Raw genomic sequence first — 24,544 nt, forward strand, 5'->3', positions numbered from 1 at the left:
AAATAAATCAAATCATGTGTTCGCAACTAAGGATTTAATTTCTACCCTTCATGGCTCCCCCCCCCCTTTAATGTACAGTCATTGTAGCTAAGAGGTAAAAAAATTAACTTTTCGCTTTCCGAAAAACAGATCTTTGACGATGCTTACAAGTCTCAGCTCAGCTGCGTTGTGGTGGACGACATTGAAAGACTCCTAGGTGAGAGAAGTGGAAGATGGGGTGACTGTGGGGGGTCTGGCATGAGGCATTTTTCTGAGGCAAGATCTTCCTTTCTGTAGCCTTTTCCCCAATCCTAGGGCTCTTGTTACTGGAGCACCTGAACCTGACTCAAGTAGGTGGTTGCTGAGGGCAGACTGAAGCAAAGACCAGGGAAGAACATTGAAGGCCCTCTGTGCATAGACAAGAGCCAGTCTCTTATTTGCTTGGGCTAATAATAATAATAAAATAAAAATAAATTTTTATTTATACCCCGCCCTCCCCAGCCAAGACTGGGCTCAGGGCGGCTAACAACCAATAATAAAAGCAAGTTGATTAAAATACAATTTAAAAAGATTAAAATACAACATTAAAACATTAGGATGCAGCCTCTTCACAGGAGGAGAAAGGAAAAAGAAAAAAGAAAGAGGGGGAGGGAATCAAACTGATTCTAAGCCAAAGGCCAGGTGGAACAACTCTGTCTTACAGGCCCTGTGGAAAGAAATCAGATCCCGCAGGGCCCTGGTCTCATGAGACAGAGCGTTCCACCAGACCGGAGCCAGTGTTGAAAAGGCCCTGGCTCTGGTTGAGGCCAATCTAACTTCCTTAGGGCATGGGATCACTAGAGTGTTGTTATTTATGGACCTTGAGGCTCTCCGTGGGGCATACCGGGAGAGGCGGTCCCGTAGGTACGAGGGTCCTAGGCCGTGAAAGGCTTTAAAGGTCAAAACCAGCACCTTAAATCTGACCCTGTACTCCACCGGGAGCCAGTGCAGCTGGAAAAGCACTGGGTGAATATGCTCCCATGGCAGAGACCCTGTGAGGAGCCTCGCTGCTGCATTCTGCACCCGCTGGAGTTTCTGGGACAGCTTCAAGGGCAGCCCCGTGTAGAGCAAATTACAGTAGTCAAGCCCGGAATTACAGTAGTCAAATCTGACATGGAATCCTTTATAGCAGGGCTAGAGAACCACTAGCCCTCCATAGAGTTTTGCACTCCCATTGTCTGTGACCGGCAACCATGCTGGTTGGCACTAATGGAGAGTGTTGTCGTTGGCATCCGTCCGTCTCGAGAAACGATGGAGTGCACCTCCAGGGGCAAAGTCAAACCGCTGCCTTAACAGCACCCATGTGACCTCCCCAGGGTGCAAGCCTGAGCAGTTTTTATGGAGATCCCAGGCTGCCCAGATGACATCGGGCTCGCCAATGTGGTCCAAAGGAAAGCAGGGCAATACGCTTGGCACCAGCTTGGCTTTAGGAGTTGCCAGAAGGCGCCATCCAACCATCTTAGGGACCCCATTCTGGATGTGTGTAGGGTTTACTCCAGTGTGTCCCAAACATGGCTCTCCAGCCGCTGCTGGTTTTTTTGGACTACAACTCCCATCATCCCTAGCTAGCAGGACCAGTGGTCAGGGATGATGGGAATTGTAGTCCGAGAAAGAGCTGGAGACCCAAGTTTGGGAAGTGCTGGTTTTATTCCTTAGCCTTTTCTTAGCCCAACCAAAGGCAGTTTAGGATCAGAGTTCTCTACCTAACTGTGAAGATAGCATAGAATGAAAGGGTTTAAGGTCAGTGAGAAAGAGGAGGATTGGTTTGAGAAGATATTGGATTATTTGAGTAGGTTTGAACAATTTGGGGCAGTTAAAATGTTAAAAGTTAAATAAACTTTGTGGAAGGAGGAGTGTTAAGGTATATAGAAGTGTACATATGGTTAATTTGAATATGTTATTATTGAATATACTTTTGAATATGTATATTATTGAATATTGTATACCCAATGTATCAGCTGCCTGGGGGATTTCACCGTTTGTGTTTTGGTGACGGGTGGTGCTGTGGGTTAAACCACAGAGCCTAGGACTTGCTGATCAGAAGGTTGGCGGTTCGAATCCCCGCGACAGGGTGAGCTCCCATTGCTTGGTCCCTGCTCCTGCCAACCTAGCAGTTCGAAAGCACGTCAAAGTACAAGTAGATAAATAGGTACCGCTCTGGCGGGAAGGTAAACAGCGTTTCCGTGTGCTGCTCTGGTTTGCCAGAAGTGGCTTAGTCCTGCTGGCCACATGACCCGGAAGCTGTACTCCGGCTCCCTCGGCCAATAAAGCGAGATGAGCGCCGCAACCCCAGAGTCGGTCACGACTGGACCTAATGGTCAGGGGTCCCTTTACCTTTAAAAATAATATATCTATATTAAAAAAGGATGAGAATTCTCCTTCTCCTTGATGGGCTGCTTTCCCAGGTTGATGAGCCCCACCTGCCCCTCTCTTCCCTCTACAGTACATGCAGAAGGAAACCTGTGGCCCTCCTTATGCCCAACAACATCAGGAGGACTGCAAGTTTTTCCAGCTCTGCTGCTGTCTCCACAGCCCCTTCCCTTTGGGCTACCCAGAGCTGGGGAACAGCATATAAGCCGAATGCCTGCCCTACGTCCCTGCAGGCCCCACCCAGACCTGAAAAGAGTGTATGGCACTTAGCAGCACCGACCCAGACACCCAACATTTGAAAAAAAGCCACAACTGAACTTGGTTGGAGCTCAGTGAGTCACCTTGTCCCCTTTCCTCTTTCAGATTACGTTCCGATTGGCCCCCGGTTCTCCAACCTAGTGTTACAGGCTCTTCTGGTGCTGCTGAAGAAAGCGCCCCCTCATGTAAGTCTCCATTTCTTGCAGCAGAGCGCAATGTTTGCAAACTGCGTTGGGCCAATGGGAAAGCTGAGCAGGACCCATTCACAAATACCTAGCGGTTTTGATACGTTCTGCTGAGGTGGCCCATGTGTTTCTCTCCTTGAGCACAGGAGGGCCATGCAATATGAGGGAAACATTGCCGGGCTGGGAGGGCAGGTCTTTCTGACTTTAAAGCCTTAAAAGGCCTCGGCCCAGTATACCTGAAAGAGCGTCTCTACCCCCATCGTTCAGCCCAGTCACTGAGGTCCAGCTCCGAGGGCCTTCTGGCGGTTCCCTCAACTGCGAGAAGTGAGGTTACAGATAACCAGGCAGAGGGCCTTCTTGGTAGTGGCACCCACCCTGTGGAACGCCCTCCCATCTGATGTCAAGGCAATAAGCAACTATCTTACTTTTAAAAGACATTTGAAGGCAGCCCCGTTTAGGGAAGTTTTTAATGTTTGATGTTTTATTGTGCTTTTAATACTGTATTCTGTTGTGAGCCACTTAATATTCTGGTACCCCAGCCAGATGGGAGGAGTATAAATAATATATTATTATTATTATTATTATTATTATTATTATTATTATTATTATTATTATTAATTAATTAAGTCTTCTGCAGGAAGTGGGACTTCCCTCGTGGATCTCAGTCGAATTCTCAGCCGATCCCTTTACCTTTACTACCACAAAGCTGCCAAATCGCAGCGAATACAGCCCTTCTTCGTGGATTGTAAGCTACTCAAAGTTTCTAGGGCAAAGTCTGATTTGCTTATTACAGTGGATGCTCGGGTTGCAAACGTGATCCTTGCGGGATGCACGTTCTCAACCCGCAGCGGCGCGTCTGCACACGCGCGGTTTGCGATTTGGCGCGCATGCGCAAAGCACGATTTAGCGCTTCTGCGCATATGTGACCGCCGAAACCCGGAAGTAACCCGTTCTGGTACTTCTGGGTTTCGGCAGTCCGTAACCCGAAAAAAACGCAACCTGAAGCATCTGTAACCCGAGGTATGACTGTATTATTATTACAGTGGTACCTCAGGTTAAGAACTTAATTCGTTCTGGAGGTCCGTTCTTAACCCGAAACTGTTCTTAACCTGAGGTACCACTTTAGCTAATGGGGCCTCCTGCTGCCACTGTGCCGCCACCGCACGATTTCTGTTCTCATCCTGAAGCAAAGTTCTTAACCCAAGGTACTATTTCTGGGTTAGCAGAGTTTGTAACCTGAAGTGTCTGTAACCTGAAGTGTCTGTAACCCGAGGTACCACTGTATTATGTTGCCAGCGAACCTACAGAATTTGGATTCTCTAAGGCTGATTCCTGCAGGGTGTGTGTGTGTGTGTGTGTGTGTGTGTAAACTTACCAAAGACATCAGGTGGCCTCTTCACCTTTGCATCTTTCAGGCAGAAAGGTGTTTGTGCAAGAGGAACCCAATCGGAGCAGGAACGGCCATGTTTGCATTAATTGCTTGACCTTGACCAGGCTATTTCCCATTAAGCTCTGGGGTTACTGCTCTTGAGACCACGGGGATAACCCGACATAGGCACCTCTGAGCCCCTTGAAGGGAAGGGTTGAGGTACTGGTGTGACAGATAATTAAGTGTATATTATTCCACACGGTGGCACACTTGTCCAGGCACCTTCCCACACGTCATTGGTGAAGCTTCCGTGTGGAGGTTTTCATGCGGTATTTTTGTTCGGTAAGCAGCTGAAACCAGCTGAATAAAAAAAGCCTAGTTTGTGGCGTGACTGCTTCCACGATCCACGAACCAAGCTATGTGAGACGGTTCTGTATGCAGCGGCTGGGTTTTATTATTCCACGTTGCTTGCCAGTCGTGCAGCCTGTCTGCCTTACAGCTTCCTATAAATACCCCCCCCACACACACACACTTCTCTCACAGGGATGAATTCAGATTCTTTTCCTTCCAGAAACCACTTTGTTGCTCCCACAGAATTCATTAGGAATACAGTAGTACCTCAGGTTACAAACACCTTGGGTTACAAACAATTCGGATTACAGACTCCGCTAGCCCAGAAGTAGTACCTCGGATTGAGAACTTTACCTCAGGATGAGAACGGAAATCGCGCGAGATTACATTCGACAACCGAGGTTTGACTGTCTGCAATGTTTTTGTAAAGAAAAAAAGCGAGAGACGTTCTTTGTAGTTCATGAAAATCTTCAATAAAAATTATTTTTTTAAAAAAGAAGAGAACGGAAATCGCGCGGTGGCGTCGGCTGGAGGCCCCACTAGCTAAAGTGGTACCTCAGGTTAAGAACAGTTTCAGGTTAAGAACAGACCTCCGGAACGAATTATGTTCGTAACTAGAGGTACCACTGTATTGCTGCTTGCAAAGTACCCAGACTTCCTGGGATTCTTCAGCTTTGCAAACATTCGGTGCAAAGCCATTTTGGGAACCTGACAACCCCATATTCTGTCCCGCTTCCCCTAAACTGCAAAGTGTTATGATATAAGGCGAGAATACGACATACGACACGAACGCCACGTCTATTTACATGTTATAAATAGTCCAAGGAGAATTTAAAACATCACCAATTTGAGGGTTTTTATGTTTTTTGTTTCAAAGCTGTTATGAAGTGAAAGGGAATCAAATAAAACTCTTTTCTTCCTCCCTGCTCTTTTATTTCAGTCAGGTTTCCCTGGGTTTTTGCGAGGGGAAGAGATTGTTGAGGGGAGGAATGGTTGTTGGGGGGGGGGTGGAAAGAGAGAGAGAAGGGAGAGGAGACTGAAAAGCGTTGTCTCAGCGGGGAGCCAAGCCAGAGAGAAAAAGGCTTCTCTGAGAACGGAGCAGCAACATCTCGCCAAACCAAGAGGCTCGCTTCATCTACATGCAGAGTCAAACAAGGCATTGGATGCTCGGGAACCCCATGGAGGTTTCACATGTGGTTCCCTGCTGGTTCCTCTGAAAAAGCTAACAATTGGGCTCGGAGGGTGAAAGCCCCTTGCGGTATCTCTGCCCACCCCCTTCCCAACCCCCCAAAGCCGTCCTTAAGCTGGACAGACAATTTGGTCAGTGTTATAAGAAGTCCAGTGGACTCTTTTTTTGGGGGGGTGGCGTGCTCCCTAGAAAGGCCTGCTTAAGACTTCTTCCCCAGTTTTTCCCCTGCACGATTTCCGCAGGGAGGCAGAGGGAAGAAACGAAGATTGGCGTCCTTGCGTTACTCCAAAGTTTTAGCGCAGCGACCGTCCATCTAAGGACCTTGGAGATGCTAAGGGTGTCGTCATCGCCGTCCGCCGCCCCCCCCCGCGCGCCCGCAAAGCTGCATTTGCATGCATCTTTGGAAAACTAAACAAAAACTGTGTTAGGTCCGGCCTTTAACTGCTTCCTTTCCGCAGGGCCCGCTCACTTTAAATTCTGCTGCAGTCCTTGCAGTTAAAGTGACCCTGCAGTCCCCTGCAAGAGACTTGCGGGCTTCTGCGTCTGAAAAAGCGACGCTCTCTAGACCTGTGTTTTTAAAATAAGCTGTTGCCAGGACATCTGAAGTTCTGCAGAAGCTGTTTCCCGGTTGAAACGGCATTCAGCGCATAGACGTTGCCGACGAACTTGTAATCCTGTTCGGAATTTTATTGGACGTTGAGACCCCTGTGAAATCTAGAAACCGATATTGGAAATGCCAAAAGCAAAAAAAGAAGCTAAAGCATGCTATAATGAAGGAAAAGGATGATCAACTATGGTATTCCCGCCCCCCCCCCGGTGTTTCCACTCGTGTTTCAAAACTATTTGTGCTACATGCTCTTTGATGAACCCAGATGGGACATGTTAATTGGCTCAACGCTCCTAGGTCCCTGTTTAATACATCATTTCTGTTTATTTATTCCGCCAGTACTTATAGTAATTTAGCTGCCACAGTAATATGAAGCGTTGCTCCTCAGAATTATTTCCAGTACTTTTTGGCCTCTTCATAAGACCACCAACAATAAATAAAGTCACCTGTTCTCCTTCCAACATAAGCTTGAACAGTCCGCGTTAACCTTAGCTGCCATCACTTTCCCCACAGTTTCCCCCACAGAGTAGATGCAACTGTAAAAGTTATTGTTTTTGTGCAGCTAGATTTGTTATATTTAGGGTAATGCTGCCTTGGATTTTTAAATCGGTATATATTCCAAACTAGAAAGTGTTCCAGCTTGCCCCAGGCCACTTCCTGTCCAATCACTTGAAAAGCAAACTCTTTAATTTGAAGATACTTTTAAAAAGGGGGGGAGGGGAAAGCAGTTTGGGGTGGGGGGAGCCAATTTCTTCCAGCCCTGTCGCAACTAATTTGATCCTCTTTAACCCAGTCCGTACAGAAGGTAGTACCGCGTTATACCGAGTTCTTTGTGATTTTGTATTTGTATTTTGATGTCCAGATGAAGGGCTGTATAAAAGTTCTGCAAATGATGATTAAGAATAATAATCTTGACACCAGTGTCTTGGGTTGAAATCTAGACCCCCAGCGTGTAAAGGGCAATGGGAGATACGCTAACGTAAAAGGTTTTCCTGCATTTATCCCAAATCTATAGCCTGGTCACAATTTCTGCATAAACTGCTGTGGCTTACTTATGGAGGAACAGAGGGCAAACCTCAGCAGACCATTTAGGACATGGGTAGGCAAACTGAGGCCCGGGGGCCCAATCGCCCTCTCAATCCGGCTCGTTTTTACATGAGTAGAATGTGTCCTTTTAATTAAAATGCATCTCTGGGTTCTTTGTGGGGCATAGGAATCCCCCCCCCCAAAATATAGTCTGCCCCCCCACAAGGTCTAAGGGAAAGTAGACTGGCCCCCTGCTGAAAAAGTTTGCTGACCCCTGATTTAGGACAATTTGTTGTTGTTTAGTCGTTTAGTCGTGTCCGACTCTTTGTGACCCCATGGACCAGAGCACACCAGGCACTCCTGTCTTCCACTGTTTCCCGCAGTTTGGTCAAACTCATGCTGGTATCTTCGAGAACACTGTCCAACCATCTTGTCCTCTGTCGTCCCCTTCTCCTTGTGCCCTCCATCTTTCCCAACATCAGGGTCTTTTCCAGGGAGTCTTCTCTTCTCATGAGGTGGCCAAAGTATTGGAGTCTCAGCTTCAGGATCTGTCCTTCCAGTGAGCACTCAGGGCTGATTTCCTTCAGAATGGAGAGGTTTGATCTTCTTGCAGTCCATGGGACTCTCAAGAGTCTCCTCCAGCACCATAATTCAAAAGCATCCATTCTTCGGCGATCAGTCTTCTTTAGGACAACTGTGCCACACTTAAAATCTGATCATTAGGGTTGATTTTTTTTGTCTAGAGGCAAGCACAGGTTTGAGAACCCTACACTTTTTTGCCATAAATTGGCTCCTGTGATTCACAGGAAAGTACAGGCAGGCAAAAGGAAGTTGTATAACTACCCCCTGCCCTGCTATTTCCCCTGCCTTGATGAAACATGTACTGTATGCTCCTGAAAGTTGCTTAGCCCCCTCCAACTGCCTCTCACCTCTCTCCCAAAGATTGCACCTACTGTTTGGCAGCAAAGGCTGCTGGCTGAGGTTCCCAGTTCTTTATCCCCAAAGGTTTAGATTGGCTCCTTCATTTCACGGTTTTTTGTTTTGTGGGGGAAGAGGCTTACGATCCTGTGCGAGTTGGACCACAGAGCAGTTCTCATAATGTAATGTTTTATTGAGCACGTTCCCCGTTCAGATGGAGGGCGTGCCTGACAGCCCACTCTCGACATTTTTCAGCAAGCGTTTGATAATCCAGCTCACCAGCGGGCACGTTTAAACTCTGCGACCTTCCTTCCCGCTGGCACCGCTGTATCATTTTATGGGTGGGCTCCATCTCTCGTCGCAGTGATCTCTTTTTATGGCTTTCTGCTTTTCAGCAAGGCTGTTTCTCGTTCGGATGTTTCCCCATTATTCTGGATTTATAATGGGGAGGAGAACTTGCCAAAGCAGTAGCTTGGGTGCTGTGCTCCTCTTGAGAAACAGGAAGGAAATTGATTTGTGAGAAGGTGGCACTTCTTTCATTACTTACTGGGTTCCCTTCGAGATCTTTCAAGCAGAGGCACGGACTTCTCTTGGGTTATGGACTATGATCTCCTACTTAGTCCTCTAAATGTCTCACGAAGGGGAAAGTAGATGTGTTTCAGAATCAGGAACTGATAGAGTTTAGAGCAAAGCTTCAGCATTTTTAGCCCTTTGTGTGTGCTAGGTCCCAGTCTCTGGTTTTTCTGCGCAAGAACAACCATTATTTTGTCTTTCTGTGGCTGTTGGGAAAGCTCATAGGCAACAGAGTGCGGCCACTTTTCTCGCTATTAAAGGTTAATACAAGCTGCGCTACAAGCATACATAGGCTGTATGGAAATGTTCAGTGAAGAGCAGTTTCAAAATACTGGGAAATAAATGTAAATAAACACAAACTATGGCTGGGTGGTTGTTGTCTTCATATCCATCCTCCTTCAACATTTTTGTAGGTCTCTGGTGGGCTCCTATTAGAAATGGAAGTCTAGGCCATTTATTACTACTACTACTACTACTACTACTAATAATAATAATAATGAATAATTGCATTTGTTAGTTGGGGTTTACCAAAAGGTCTCAAAGCAAGATAAAATGCAGCAGTTGGAAACTTAAAAGCAGGAAAATTTAAAACTATGTATAATGCTAAATGTCTAAAACGCCTATCCGGTAGTACAATAACAATGACTTCCTCTTATGAATTTTTTCCCTTCTCTCTCCTTGTGTTCTTTTTAAATGCGCAGGGTCGTAAGCTCTTGATCATTGGGACCACCAGTCGCAAGGATGTCCTGCAGGAGATGGAGATGCTGGATGCTTTCAGCACAACTATCCATGTTCCCAATATTGCTACAGGAGACCATCTCATGGAAGCCCTGGAGGTCAGGAGGCACTTGGGAATGGCTGGGGAAGGGAGCTGAGGGAGGAGCTGAATTTCTTTGGGGCTGTAGGAATGGGAAGATCTGGGCAAGCTGGGTAGTGTCCTGGAGTGTCAACACAAGGGGGCTTGTGGAGAAGGCACAGCAGAGACTGTACTTTTTGAGAATTCTAAGGAAAAACCATCTTCCGCAGAAACTGCTGCTTGCCTTCTATCACTGTGCCATTGAGAGCGTGCTCACTTATGGCTTATGTGCGTGGTACGGAAGCTGTACTACCCAGGACAGGATGGGGTTGTGCAGAGTTGTTAAGGCAGCAGAGAGCATTGTTGGCTGCCCACTCTCTGCCTTAGAGCAGATTTATGCCACAAGGTGCCATAGGAGGGCACTGGACATAGTAAAAGATCCATCGCATCCTGGTCACTGTCTCTTCGAGCTCCTGCCGTCGGGACGGAGATACAGGACGATGAAGACAAGAACGAGCCGTCTTAAGAACAGCTTCTTCTCCAGAGCGATCTCAGCCATGAATGGGAAGCCTGGACTTTGAAAGTCATCTAATCTTCCTTGCTGTACTATACAGTGGTGCCCCGCAAGACGAACGCCTCGCAAGACGAAAAACCCGCTAGACGAAAGGGTTTTCCGTTTTGGAGGCGCTTCGCAAAACAAATTTCCCTATGGGCTTCCTTCGCAAGACGAAAGCCCATAGGGAAATCTCCGGGACAGCGGGGAAGCGCAGCGCGTCTTCCCCACTGTCCTCGGACCTCCTCCGAAGGCTGCCGGTGGGGCGGAGAGACCTCCTCCCGCCGCCAGCCTTCGGAAGGCTTCGGAAAAACCCTCCTCCCACCGCAAGCCCCGGGAACAGAGGAGAAGCGCTGCGCGCCTTCCCCTCTGTTCCTGTATCTGTCCTGAAGGCTTGCGGTGGGGAGAAAAGCCCTTCTCCGCACCGCCAGCCTGGCAAGCGGTCTCCATAGGAACACATTAATTGATTTTCAATGCATTCCTATGGGAAACCGTGCTTCGCAAGACGAAAAACTCGCAAGAAGAAAAAACTTGCGGAACGAATTAATTTTGTCTTGCGAGGCACCACTGTACTATATTGTTTTAATTAGTGTTTTTATGGAGCAGTCAAGTAATTTCGTTGTCCCCGAGAGGGGGTAATGACAATAAAGATATTATTATTATTATTATTATTATTATTATTATTATTATTATTATTATTATTAGTTGAGTCCCTGGCTACTGCCTGCAATGGGCCTGAAAGCCTGGGCAAACTGAGTAGTTGAGTCCCTGGCTACTGCCTGCAATGGGCCCGAAAGCCTGGGCAAACTGAGTAGTTGAGTCCCTGGCTACTGTCTGCAGTAGACCCAAAAACCTATTGTGGAGTTGTGGCATGAACATTTCAGCGTTCATCTTGGAATTGAGAAGGGAAGAGGGGGCAATTGGCAATACATTAATCTCCCATCATGGTCTGGTTGGGTAAACCATCACCTGAACCATTTCCAGATGTTTTGGGGGCATTTACTTGGTCAGATTTGTTAATGCCCAATCTTCCAGCCCTGGGACTTTCACTCCTGTTTTTGCTTTGTGATCTGCCATTGTGCATGAGTCTCCAGGCTGCCCCCACCCCAAAGGTCCAAGGTGGTTGTGCAAAATATTGGAGAACTGTGCTATATAACACCACGGCTCTGGAACCGGGGGGGGTGGGGGGAAGGAATCGATAAATCAGCTTTGCTACTACTTATAAAGGAATGTCAATCTCTGAGTTATATGAATATAAGGAGAGGTGGAAGACAAGCTTAGGCAGCGGGTTTATATAACCTGAAATGAAACTGTTAAGAATGGAACAATGAGTACTAGGACTGTGACTTTTAATCAATTAATTGATGGCAGAATAAAAAGTGTCCTTAATTAGTAAATCAGCATTCAGATGTACATGATCTTTAAATATAAGTACCATATTTTTTGCTCTATAAGACTCACTTTTTCCTTCCTAAAAAGTAAGGGGAAATGTGTGCGCGTCTTATGGAGCGAATGCAGGCTGCGCAGCTATCCCAGAAGCCAGAACAGCAAGAGGGATTGCTGCTTTCACTGCGCAGCAATCCCTCTTGCTGTTCTGGTTTCTGAGATTCAGAATTTTTTTCCTCTTGTTTGCCTCCTCCCAAAACTAGGTGCGTCTTGTGGTCTGGTGCGTCTTATAGAGCAAAAAATACGGTACTTATGAAAACTGTGGGTGACACACTCAAACTTTTAAGAAGCATGTCTCTTATATAGCAAACAGAGCCCTTGTCCTTTACAGTTTACTTCCAAGTTCTGGGTCCCAGCCGCGGAATCTGGAATCATTTGCTGTTTCGTTTTGGTTTTTAGAAAAAAGCAACCCTCCCCCTCAAAAACCCACTCCTGTTCATCTGCAGGATTATGCGTAGCCTCTCCAGGTAGTCTTCTAAGGACTACATACCACGATGGGCATTCTGCAGTAATAAATCTGTTCAATTTAATGCGAGCACCTAAGGGAGAGTACAGAAACTTTCCCCCCCAAAGGTCACCCGCTGAATCTGCGGGGTGAAAAATTGTGGGGAGCAGAGGCACAGCTCCTGTACTTGTAGCTGTGGGAGTGGCTAGTGGCCTCGATTCTTCTGCAACACACAGTCCCGTTCCCCCCAAATTTCTTTGCTCTGCTCTGCTCCTGGGAGCTGCTTTGGTCTGTGAGGAAGTTGTAAATATTAAGAGGCAAGCTGGTTAACCTTTGGCATGCGGATTGCACAGAAGAGGTTCCTGTTTCAGGGGCTGGAGAGGAGCTTCCTTGTGACCCACCTGATGCTGTACTGGACATATTTCCCTGTCCTTATAGCTTGTGTGATCCGATACGCGGGTGGCGCTGTGGGTTAAACCACAGAGCCTAGGACTTGCCGATCAGAAGGTCGGCGGTTCGAATCCCGCAACGGGGTGAGCTCCCATTGCTCGGTCCCTGCTCCTGCCAACCTAGCAGTTTGAAAGCATGTCAAAGTGCAAGTAGATAAAGAGGTACCACTCCAGCGGGAAGGTAAACGGTGTTTCCGTGTGCTACTCTGGTTCGCCAGAAGCGGCTTAGTCATGCTGGCCACATGACCCGGAAGCTGTACGCTGGCTCCCTCGGCCAATAAAGCGAGATGAGCACCGCAACACCAGAGTTGGCCACGACTGAATGGTCAGGGGTCCCTTTACCTTTACCTATGGCTTGTGTGATCCGATACCTGTGCGCTTGATCAGTAGACAGATCCTTTACGACATTGCCACTCAGTGAAGTAAGAGGCTCTGCGATGGAGAGTGGCATGGAGGATCAATTTCAAGTTCTGTATCACAGTGTAGCATCTTGCCAATGTTACCTGTCTTACTTGCTTGTTGGAGAAGGTCTTCCATTGAGTGCTTTTCTTAACACAGCCGGCTTCTCTCTTCTGTCCCCTCGCAGCTCCTGGGCAGCTTTAAAGACAAGGAACGCTCCACCATTGCCCAGAACGTCAAAGGGAGGAAGGTCTGGATTGGGATCAAGAAGCTTCTGATGTTGATTGAGATGTCAATGCAGGTAAGGTGCCTTGCCCTCTGGTCAAGCCAGAGTCTGGAACTGGATTAGGTGTGGGGTAATAAGACACCCACTTGGTTTTGCCTCTCTCAACTCCCAGGGGCTCAAAGCTCTTGACAACCTAAACACCCACACATTAAAATGTCAGTAATGATTAAGCTAAAAAAAAAAAGCATGTACTGCAGGGGTTGCTTCCTAGCTACGATTTAACAGTTCAAAAACTACAGACCCTATCCCAAGAACTTGTCATCTAGTCTGTGTATATTTTTCTTTGCTGCAAATTAGATGGGCAAATTGACCACGGAGGACAGGCTGGATTTGCCCCTCCCTGGCGTTTGTCTGTAGCGTCGGAAAAGGAAGATTTCCTTAGCGGGTTTTTAGCTCTCTTGTTGTAGCATTTCGAAAGCAGCTGGAGCCGCAGCTAGACGACTGCTTTGTAAAATAATAACTTGCGTGAAAAGGCCGGTATCCAAATTAATGCGCAAGGATTGCTGCTTGTACAGTAGGACTCTCCCCTGCCCACCCTCCCACCCCACTTCACATCTGCTCTGGAGGGTGGGGGGAACCCCTAGAGAAGATTTACAGGGGCAGTTCTGTTGCCCAAGCAAAACTCCTTGCCTTGATGGACCAAGTTACTTAGCACTACTTTGGATAAAACACAAATTGCTTTCCCTCCCCGTCACTAGATATATACAGTGGTAGCTCGAGTTACAAACGCCTCAGGTTACAAACGCTTCAGGTTACAAACTCCGCTAACCTGGAAGAGTTACCTCGAGTTGAGAACTTTGCCCCAGGATGAGAACGGAAATTGTGTGCTGGCGGCGCAGCAGCAGCAAGAGGCCCCATTAGCGAAAGCACGCCTCTAGTTAAGAACAGTTTCAGGTTAAGAATGGACCTCTGGAATGAATTAAGTTCGTAATTATAGGTACCATTGTATGTAAGATGGGGAACCTGTGACTCTCCCAACGTTGCTGGATTTCAGCTCCTATCAGCCCCAGCTGACGTAACCAATGTTCTGGGCTAACATCTGTAGGGCTGCAGGTTCCCCAACTCTGATAAGTATCAGCAGAGGATAGGAACACCGATGGCCACTTTAACAACAGCTGGATGGAATTGTTCATATATAGAAGCACTATGCTTTTGGATGTTGCAGGCAAACAGGGAAAGGCTATCCATCATCGCCAAATTTAGCCATTGCTGGAGTTCAAAATATTGAACTTTGGCCTGGCCCAGCAAGCAGTTCTTACTTGGGGTTCAGTGATAAAGCTTGCCCTTTTGCACACATTCAATTTCATTTCACTTTTAATCTGTATGCTGCCTTTCGATATTACAAGGTGCTTTGCAAGCTGAAGAAACAGCTTAAATAGACAGCAAAGATCTAATGACAATTTGATCCGATATGGAAAAGTCATAATTTCAGGTTCACACCTTGGCTTCTCCGGCTGAGGGATCTCTGGCAGCAGGGAAAGATCTCTGCTTGCAGCTCTGCAGCTCGCCGGAGCCAACAAACCTGGGTGTGATGGACCAGTAGCTTCGTATATTTATATTCTCGCCATGTACAGCACCATCCCCGGTCTGAGTCTTTTGCAGACTCCCAGGAATTGTGCTTTTTTGCCTTCTGCTCCAACTTTGATGGGAGCTCACAGGGGAGGCTATCCCTGTGTATGGTGCCCTCCGTCATCTGCGGGCAATGCCTCTTCACTCTCCTGGGACCGGGCCCTGTCTTCAGGTGCGGTTAAATGAAGAGATTCCTTGCACCTTCCTGGGACAGGCTTCCAGGCGCAAGCCAAGAGGCAAGCAGTTCGGCAATGTGTTAAGCCCGTCCCCCGCCCCTTCCCTCCCGTGTGGCTCGTTCTCTGCGATTCTGTTGAAACTTGCACAGGGCTGGGGATCTGCTCTGACTGGATGTCACCCGAGGGTACAGAGTCATTTATCTAGATTACTTTTCCCTCTCTCTCTTCCCCTTGACTCTTTAATTCCATACCCGCAGGCAAAAGTCAGTAAGTTATTGCTCACACCTATTAAAGTGTATATAATGGGCAGAGATCTGCAAGGTTACGGCCAATTTCACCCTTTTCGGGGCGCTTTTTAAAGTTGGATTAGAATTGTGGACGTGCATCCAAAAAAATATTTATCTTTTGGCAGCGGGGTGGCGGGCGGCAGGAAGTTTGAAGTTTAGGGCCTTGCTTTCCAAGATGCAACGTTTCAGAGGTGGGACAGTGGTATTGTGAGAGAAGAAGGGGTCTGAATGAAGGCAGGAGCCGGAGTCAAATTGTATCGCACGTTCCTTGCAACTGCGATTTCCTAGTGGTGGAGGTGTTTATTCCTGGAAGGCAGGTGGCCTTTGACTTTCCCTGCTACTCCTAGAATATTGTATTTTTCGCCCTATAGGGCGCACCGGCCCATAGGTCGCACCTAGTTTGGGGGGGGGAATAAAGGGGAAAAAATTATTTCGCCCCCAGGCGCGGGGCTGGGGTGGGGAAGCCAGCCGGGCTCCCAAGGCTTGCGGAGAGCTACCCGAAGCCCGGGGTGCGCTCCGCTGCGCTCCCTGGGTTTCGGGCTGCAGGCTGCTGTCCGCAAGCCTTGGGAGCCCAGCGGGAAGTCGCGCCGGGCTCCCAAGGCTTGTGGAGAGCTTCCTCGCTCTTCAGGCTTCAGCGAAAGCCTGCATTCGCCCCATAGGACACACACACGTTTCCCCTTCATTTTTGGAGGGGAAAAGTGCGTCCTATAGGGCGAAAAACACGGTATGTTCAGAAACCTGAGTGTGCTGCTTTCAATGAGGTAGCATGCTGTAGTCCAAAACTCGACTTGAAACAAGACCAAATTAAGCTTCCACCCCTGTGGTTGGGATATTTTTGAGGGGCTTTAGGGGACAGGGAAAGAAGCATGCTTTTTTCTGCACTGACAAGAAGGCGGAAAGTGGATTTATTATATTTTTGTGCCACAGCTGGTGGCACAGGAGCCAAAATAACTCACATAGTAGGTGATATCAATGGTCCATCCAGTTTGCCATTGCTTCTTCTGCCCCTGCCCAGCCAGATTACCCAGGAAACTTCATAAACTGAGCCTGATGGCAACATTGTATTATTTTGGGGTATTCCCCACAAAGTGAAGAGTGAGTGCATCTCCAAAAAAGAGTGACTATTATGGGGTGTTTAGCGGCTTCTCTCCCACCTCATCCTACTTCGCCACAGACTTGGGGTTGGTATTCTGAGAAACGAGAGTAGCAAAATGCTTCAACTCGAATCGCAGGATCTGATGGGCTCCCAAGGACTGGAACAATCTGTTTTTGAAAGCTCCCCCAGCTTCAAAAACATGTTGCCTTAAAGGACTGGTGGTAATGGGGGTGAGCAACGCAATTTAAAAAAATGGGCACCCCAAGTCCTTTCGGGCAAGTGGAACTGGTTTTGTGGCTCTTTGCACGCTGGCCATAATATCTTCTACAAATCGGTTTATCAGAAAAAGCCATTGACTGCTATCCTACCTGCTCATCACTACCCATAAGTTGTTTGCTTGCATTAAAATGTGGCTTCTAAATAATCACACAACCAATCTAGAATTTCATATCTGGGTCAGAATTTTAGACCCCAAATTTATAGCACTATAAGCATGGGAATTTAATGTGAACACTTTTTTTTTAAGATCACCTACAGATGTTAGATTCCTTACATTTTTCCAAAGTGAAAAATTACAAAACTTTTTAAATAGGCTGTTGCAAGAACCCCTTGGATTAGTGTGAGGGTGTTGATGGGGGGGGGCAACCCCTCATGCTAAGTTTCCCCCCTCCTCACTGGGGTGCAAAGATTCAGTCACTTACTGGCACCTAAATGGGTCTGATCAACTGGGTTTTTGAAGGAGGCTGCAGCCCTTTGAAATGTTGATGTGTTAAAGGCTCATTCAGAAGCGTTCAGCATTATTTGTAAGGGGCTACTTGCTTTCCACTGACAAAACCCAGGTTTAGTAGGGAGACTCCATATTTGAGGGGTATTTGAAAAATCTCACCTCACGCCTTCCCTTCCTTTGTCTTTCAAGGTTTTCCATGCATTGCCTCCACACTTCTCAGGCCTTTCAGCATCTCGGGCTGCTAAATTGTGCCCTGTACAAATTTCCAGGCTTGTGCAAAGAACCGCAGAATACAAACTTGAGTTTCAAGAGAGGCAGTGCAGTGTAACGGTTACAGCGACGCGGACTTATAAAAAATATTGGGGGGGCCCGGGAAAGCTCATGAATAATAAATAAGCTCATGAATATGCAAATAAAGTGGCGCCGCCTCCTCGTGAGCGAATAGGGGAGAGCGTGCTGCGCCTATTAATCAGCTCCAAAGGAAATTGGGTGGAGCTTTTGCTCGGGAGGGAGGGCAGGAGGCATGCAGCCCGCCCCCCCTGTGCATTTTGGGCTGGGGGAGGGGCGGCGATGGCGCTCTGCTGGAGGGGCGCCGGAGATTATTGGGGGGGCGGAGCCCCCCCAAACGAATTTTTGAGGGGGCTCGGGCCCCCTCAAGCCCCATGGAGTCGGCGCCTATGAACGGTTATAGTGTTCAGCTAGAACCAGGGTAAGGTAAAAGGTAAAGGATCCTGTTGCTCTGTCCCAGCTCCTGCCAACCTAGCAGTTCGAAAGCACACCAGTGCAAGTAGATAAATAGGTACCACTTCGGCGGGAAGGTAAACGGTGTTTCCGTGCGCTCTGGCTTCCATCACGATGTCCCGTTGCGCCAGAAGCGGTTTAGTCCTGCTGGCCACATGACCCGGAAAGCTGTCTGTGGACAAACGCCGGCTCCCTTGGCCTGAAAGCGAGATGAGCGCTGTAACCCCATAGTCACCTTTGACTGGACTTAACCATCCAAGGGGTCCTTTTCCTTTTTTTTTTTAAACTAAGAACCAGGGAGTCCCAAGTTCAAAGTCCCACTCAGCTATGAGTCTCTTTGGGTTGAATCATTGCCTCCCAATCTTACCTACTTCACAGGGCTGTTGTGAGGGTGAAATAAGTGTGTGTGTATACGACCACAGTCTTGAGCTCATGGAAGAAGGAAGATAGAAGCCTAAGAAGAAATAATAAGACAGTTTTGAGTTGGTTTAGCCCCGACTGCCCTCACCTGCTCCTTGTCCCTTTAGAAAGGTGAGCTTGCTGTGGTTCACTGGTTGATTTTGTCTCTCTCTTTGTGTCTTCCCTTTGAACTTGCGAAGATGGATCCCGAGTACCGTGTGCGAAAATTCCTGGCACTTCTAAGAGAAGAAGGAGCGTAAGTGACAGTAAGAGCATCTGACAGGGGTGTGTCCGCTTATTCTTGCCTAATCTGCCTGCATGCTTAATAACTCGCCATGTGCCATTGGCCCCGGCCAGAATATTAGCAAGAGTCCTTTTTGTAAAACCTTGGTTTTACAAAAAGAAAAAAGTTTCATCTTCGTCCTTGGTGGCTGTTTAAATTACTCCATTCCTGCTTCATCCTACTTTCGAGGTTTGGGGTTTTTCTTCTTATTTCAACATTTTGCTTATTCACCAGCGACATGAGTGTGTGCGAAAATGTGTTGCATCCATTCATATGTGTGTGTGTGTGTCTGTAAAAAGGGAGGGAGTTTTGTGGCTCAAGCTTGCATAGGAACCATATTATTATTATTCATATGTGTATACCACCCTATACCCGCAGGCCTCAGGGTGGTCACAGCATGAAATCACAGTATAAAAGCAAACAATACATAATAAAAACAAAAACAAGAATAACCCAATAATTCCCTCCTCTCCAACACATTTTAAAAGGCCATTGGATGTCAATCAGCCCAAGGCCCTGTTGAAGAGAAACGTTTTCGCCTGGCACCTGAAGGTGTATATTGAAAGTGCCCGGCAAACCTCCCTGGGAAGAGCATTCCACAAATGGGGAGCCACTGCATAGAAGGCCCCGTTCTTATGTTTCCACCCTCCGGACCTCTCGAGGAGGAGGCACACGAAGGAGGGCTTCAGAAGATGATCTCAGGGTCCGGGTAGGTTCATATGGAGAGAGGCTGTCCTGGAGGTATTGCAGTCCTGAGCCACTTAAGGCTTTGTAGGTCAAAACCAGCACTTTGAATTGGGCCCGGAAGCTGATAGGCGTGTCATTTATCCTTTCTGTATAGCCATACTTTCTGACCCCCACAAAGCCCCTTGCTTTCATACTTTTTTTGGCCTGGCTTTGACATCATTGTGAGTGGCTAAGAGCAGCTGATGTACTGCCTTATAACCAAACCCCTGGCCACTAATCTGGGTCACCAGCAAGCTGAAGCTCAAGATTATATGCCGCGAGCTGAGCAGCGTATTACAAAAAAAAAAAAAAAAGCACCGTTCCTCCTGCTATGCTCTGTTTCAGATTGCAGTTGTGTGGGGGAGGATTGTGTTCAGACCCCCTGCATGTAGAAAAGCAGCACACCAAGGAGGAGGCGAAACTAGACCCTTTCCTCCGTCACATGGAGGGAGGTTCTGATGGAGGGGAATTTACAATCATGCCTGTTCCCCCCCTATGAAGTTGTGCACACCCAGATGGCGGTACCACATGGATATTTTTGAACGCGTTGGGCTGTGGAGCCGTTTCTGTTCCGGTTTTCCCCACGCACGTCTGGTTGCAGGGCATGGCCCACCTCTGGGCCAGTAAATCTGTAGGTTTAGCTCTTTCACAGCGGAAGCGGTGATTCCTGGAAGAGCTCCCTTAAGGGGCTAGGAGAGAGGTATAGGCAAATGCGTTCACACGCGGCTTCATGGGTTCAAGGGAGGAGTTTCCACGTACCCCTGGTTTAGATCCGGACAAAGTTCTGTACCTCTCCGGGGTGAGGTAACGCAAGAGAGATTCTGCTAAAGGCAGCATGTGGGTCGCCTGCTTTGGGGCTGTGCTGTTTCCCCTCAGCCTGCTCCAGTGCCGAGCGATAGCCCGCTGAACCTCTTTCTTTTTGCAGCTTGGAGGATTAATGCCTGATGCACGGCCATCTTTGTGACTCCGCATGCGCTTCCCATCTCTGGATGCCCAGCTGCGTGTGCCACTCACCACCCCTCCCCCAAGATATGCCCGCCCTTTGTGGAACCGGTTGCCCTCTTTTTCTTTGCAGCAGCCCGCTGGACTAAGAGGGAAGCCTTGGGCAGAAGCCGGTGGCTGGGGAAGAAGCCAAGCGAGAGCCCACCTCCTCCTCCTCCTCCTCTTCCGTGTGGTGTGTCTGGACAAGAGCCTAACGTTCAGCCTCCTTCAGAGACTCCCCTCAACCCTCCTCTTTGCATGTCGGACGCAGCCGAACACTCTGCCCTTTGTTATCTATCGTCCTCGATATCCTGGTGTCTCGTGGCAAATCAAAACTCTCTATCTAGAGTAACTGCTTTCGTATTATGCTGCCTGCCGCACCTGCTCACTTGGTTTTGGCGCACAGGGGGGAGGGAAATGAACGTGCCCCATGCAGGCCTGTCCATGTTAACGCGCAATCTGGCAGTAGCCCCTAAGGCCCCAAACACAGGGAAGTCCTCCTCATTCCAGACCCGTGTATGGTCCTCCGTAAAGCTGCTGGTATCCCCAAGTTCCCCCTTTCTCCCACACATTCACACAAGCGGTTTGGTCCTTGTGGGCCAATACTGCGCTGTGGAGCTTCAGACTCGTCCCAGCGGAAAACGGAGAATGAAGTATTCATCACAAGACCAGGATCCAGAGAGAGTTTTTAGGAAAGAGGGGAAATGGTGGCTGCACCCTTCCCTTCAGAGGCTCAACAACATTTGCAGTGGTGGCGGCTAGTTAATTCCCAGTGGCTATTGGCCACTGGGCATGGACTTTGGACACCCAGCCGGACTTTGGTGCACTAAAGCAGGGGTAGACAGCGCAGGGCTACCCCGATGCTGTTGGACTTCAGCTCCCATCATCCCTGACCATTGACCATGCCGGCTGGGGCTGATGGAATTTGTAGTCCCCCACCGCACCCGCATGGGCTATCGCTTTGCTAATGGTTTCCTATAAAACAGGCAGCGTGGTCCCACCCGTAGATGCAGACAGCTTAGTATTCCTGCAAAAGTTTGAAAACAGCCTGCAGCTTTCTGTTGCGGTGCCCTTCCTCGCTGGAGTCTGGCCCCTTGTGATGTCCCGCAGATCTGTCGCAGGAGGCCTGGTGTGCAGTTTCCTCCGTATGCGGTTGCCACAGGCATGAGCGCATAGCGATCTTCCCAGGTGGCTATCAGAGACCTTGGTCTCTGCTGTCGGCTTCTTGCTTTTCAGCGTAGCGGCATCCCAAAGGCGGAAAGCTGTTAAGCTTCTTCCAGAGAGGCTTCCTCTGCAATAGTGAACCAATAGTCCCATTTGCTCTTGGGAAACCACCAAGCAATGTTTACGTTAGAGCCGGATTAGTTATTCCACCTGTCGCCACCGCCCGGCTGCGTTTTATTGCAGAACTTGCCACCTGGATCCTGCCTGTACCATCAAGAAGTTTCCCTGTCATATCAGCAGCAATTTTCCAGCCGGTTTGGGAGTGAGGAAACTACTTGAGAGGGGCACATAGTACCGAGTTCTGCTAAGCCCATAGGGACAGGAGGGTAAGAAATTAATTACAGAGGTTCTGCTTCCTCTGAATCAGCTCTTAACACTCCTCTGTAGAAATACAGATGGTTTAATGGCCCTGAATAATCTTCCTCCACCTCATCCACAACACAAGCGAGTGGCTGGACCGACCTTCCGTCTTGCTGAAACCCCCCTATATATCACTGACGGGGTCCTCATTCCCCACCTCTCCCAAGTTGCTACAATCAGGCAGCTGAAAACTACACTTGACTCCTTTCCGCCCTGTGCAGCAAAAGGAAAACAGGTGTTAGAAGTTGCTGCAATGTACTTGAATCACAATGGATGCATTTATTATAACGTGGGTTAGCAGCTTTATCCTCTTTTTTAGTTTCACCCCCCCTTTTTTTAGTGTTGAGGATTATGTGAATCCCTGGTGGAGCTGTAAAATCCCCTCTTCAGTTGTGCGATTGCTCTGTTTCCAGCTGCACCTTTGCCTCCACCCCCCCTCCCCACCCGGCCCAAATCTCAAGAACCTTCTCCTTTCTCCACCTTCTTTCATCTTCCAGCGAAAGGGAAACACACATGTTGTATTTAACGTAACGTCTTGGAACCAAATGATGTAAAACATTTTTATTGTGGTTTTTTTTTCCTTTTTTGTCCAAAGCTATATTCACAGAGAGAGAGAAAAATACAAATTTATATGTATATATTGATTGATTGTATGTTTAAAACGCAGGTAAACTGATGCAATAAAAAGGCACAGATATCCAGGTGTTCGGGTGGTTTGTGAACGGCGCGGGAGATGAGCGAGTCGTTCGGCTCTCCTTGGAATGTCTGTGCAATCAAAGACGCAAGCAGTGCCACAGAAATGTTTCAACTAGCTTGTCGCAATGTGAAGCTTTAAAGGCCAGAGCTTTGTTCAGCAGATATGTGGCTTGAGAGTGTCCCTATTTTCATTGGAGAAAAGTTGGAGGGTATGAGAAGTGTCTGTGTACAGTCGTACCTCGCAAGTCGAACAGAATCCGTTCCGGAAGTCCATTCAACTTCCAAAACCAAAATGTGGCTTCTGATTGGCTGCAGGAAGCTCCTGCAGCCAATCGGAAGCCGCGACGGGCGTTCGGCTTCCAAAAATCGTTTGAAAACCGGAACACTCACTTCCGGGTTCCGAAAGGGAGCCGATTTGTTTGGGAACCAAGGCATTTGAGATCCAAGGTATGACTGTGTATTGAAGCAGTACCTGGAGGGTACATTCTCAAGGTTGGGTACCACTGATGCCAGAGGTGCAGAGGGTCCTGCTTAGTCAACCAGATGAGGAGCAGAAGACCAGGATTCCAGGATTTATACCAGGCCTGACCTTATACACAGGCCTTACACTGCCTGGCAGTTCCAAGTCTTGCTTGCTCCAGTTCCCTTCCATAGCTGAAGAGGGTTCTGCCACCTCAGTATACCCAGTGCCAGGAAGTTTTAGGTTAGGACTCAGAGATTCCCATTTCAAACCCACAAGTCCCAGATTCCTTTCCCCTCCCCCTCGCCTTAATGAAAAATCAAATCCACTGCCCCCACTCCCTGCTCTCGTTCCCATTAATAATTCTCCCTTTTAAATATTTCAGAATCAGTGCTCTGTGCCTTTAGAAGTCGAGATAAAAAGAACGGGGAGCTAATAACTCCCGAATTGTAAAAGTCCTCGAGTGCAAATTGCCTCCTCCGTTGTGCCTCGTGGGTTCTGACAGCTTTCTCGTGTCTCTTTTCCCTCATGGAACGAGTAATGACATTTTAAAAAATTTCGATTAACCCTAGGCAGCCAGCTCCTCCTTTCCACAGCACTTTATCTCTCTCTCTCTCTCTCTCTCTCTCTCTCTCTCTCTCTCTCTCTCACACACACACACACACCCACACACACACCCAGCCTTGCACACTAACACGACAAAAAATATTCCAACAATTTTAAGTTTGCTTTTAAGTGCCTTTAACTTTATTGACTTAAAGAGGACCAAAGAGAGGTGAAATATATTTCTTCTTCTTCAAATATATATAATATATATATATTTATATAATATATAATCTTAGTTAACTCAAAGGTATATATACATTGTATAATAAATAATTATAAAAAGAGCATTTTCTGAATATAACTTTCAAAAAAGGCTGGAAACCCTCTACGGCTTTGTAAAGAACTTTGGATACAGCAGGTTGAAGGGAGGCCGGGGGGGGGGGCGGGACTTAATGTTCCCCAAAAGATGACTGGAATATATAGTTTATTAGTATGCATATGCCTGTACCAGCCCCTTTCTAGTCAAGCATAGTGGATAAGAGATCGAGGGCAGGCTGAGTGACTGCAGGAATGAAATTAGGATTTATTTCACCCAGTTTGGTACACACACAGGCTGGGAGTCTCAATGTTGCCCCTCTGGAGGCTTCACCCAGGGCAGAAAAACCTGGCTAGCACCCCTGTAGCTACCACACTGCCTCTCTGGAACAGATTCCTTTTTTTAATCACAAAAATCAGCCGTGAAGTTAAGCGCAGTTAATGCTAGCCAGGGATCCTCTTAGCCAGAATCTGAAGCTTACCATTGACCGCTGATCAGCATTAGTAGTAGCTAACAATATTGACCTCTTCCTCAGTTGCGGATCGCAGTTTGTGATGCCATCGCCCACTCCCAGCTGCTCTCAACTTCAGTGAGAGAACTCCCATGTTAGGTCTACAGCAGCACAGGGGTCTGTTTAGTGTGGGAATTTTTGCTGCTGAGTAGACAGCGGGCTTAAATACCGTATTTTTTGCTCTATAAGACACACCAGACATAAGACA

General features: G+C 47.8%; 1 protein-coding gene across 7 annotated transcripts in view; it reads left to right on the forward strand.

Annotated features, from left to right (window-relative positions):
- Window positions 1-22,504, forward strand: part of NSF (N-ethylmaleimide sensitive factor, vesicle fusing ATPase) — a 108,271-nt gene extending 85,767 nt beyond the window's left edge. Inside the window, exons 16-22 of one of the 7 annotated variants that reach the window (XR_008327400.1) lie at window positions 130-196; window positions 2,752-2,831; window positions 9,566-9,700; window positions 13,140-13,253; window positions 18,434-18,489; window positions 19,005-19,225; window positions 20,168-22,504. Coding sequence is in view for 6 of the 7 variants with exons in the window: in XM_053363687.1 (XP_053219662.1) it covers window positions 130-196; window positions 2,752-2,831; window positions 9,566-9,700; window positions 13,140-13,253; window positions 18,434-18,489; window positions 20,318-20,333 (468 nt within the window). In the remaining variant the exon portion in view is untranslated. Of the gene's footprint in view, window positions 1-129; window positions 197-2,751; window positions 2,832-9,565; window positions 9,701-13,139; window positions 13,254-18,433; window positions 18,519-19,004; window positions 19,226-20,167 lie in introns of all 7 variants that reach the window. The other 6 variants (XM_053363690.1, XM_053363692.1, XM_053363691.1 and 3 more) reach the window with 6 other exon arrangements.
- Window positions 22,505-24,544: the final 2,040 nt, after the last annotated feature.

Source organism: Podarcis raffonei, chromosome 13, assembly GCF_027172205.1.
Source record: "Podarcis raffonei isolate rPodRaf1 chromosome 13, rPodRaf1.pri, whole genome shotgun sequence".
Lineage (NCBI taxonomy): Eukaryota > Metazoa > Chordata > Lepidosauria > Squamata > Lacertidae > Podarcis > Podarcis raffonei.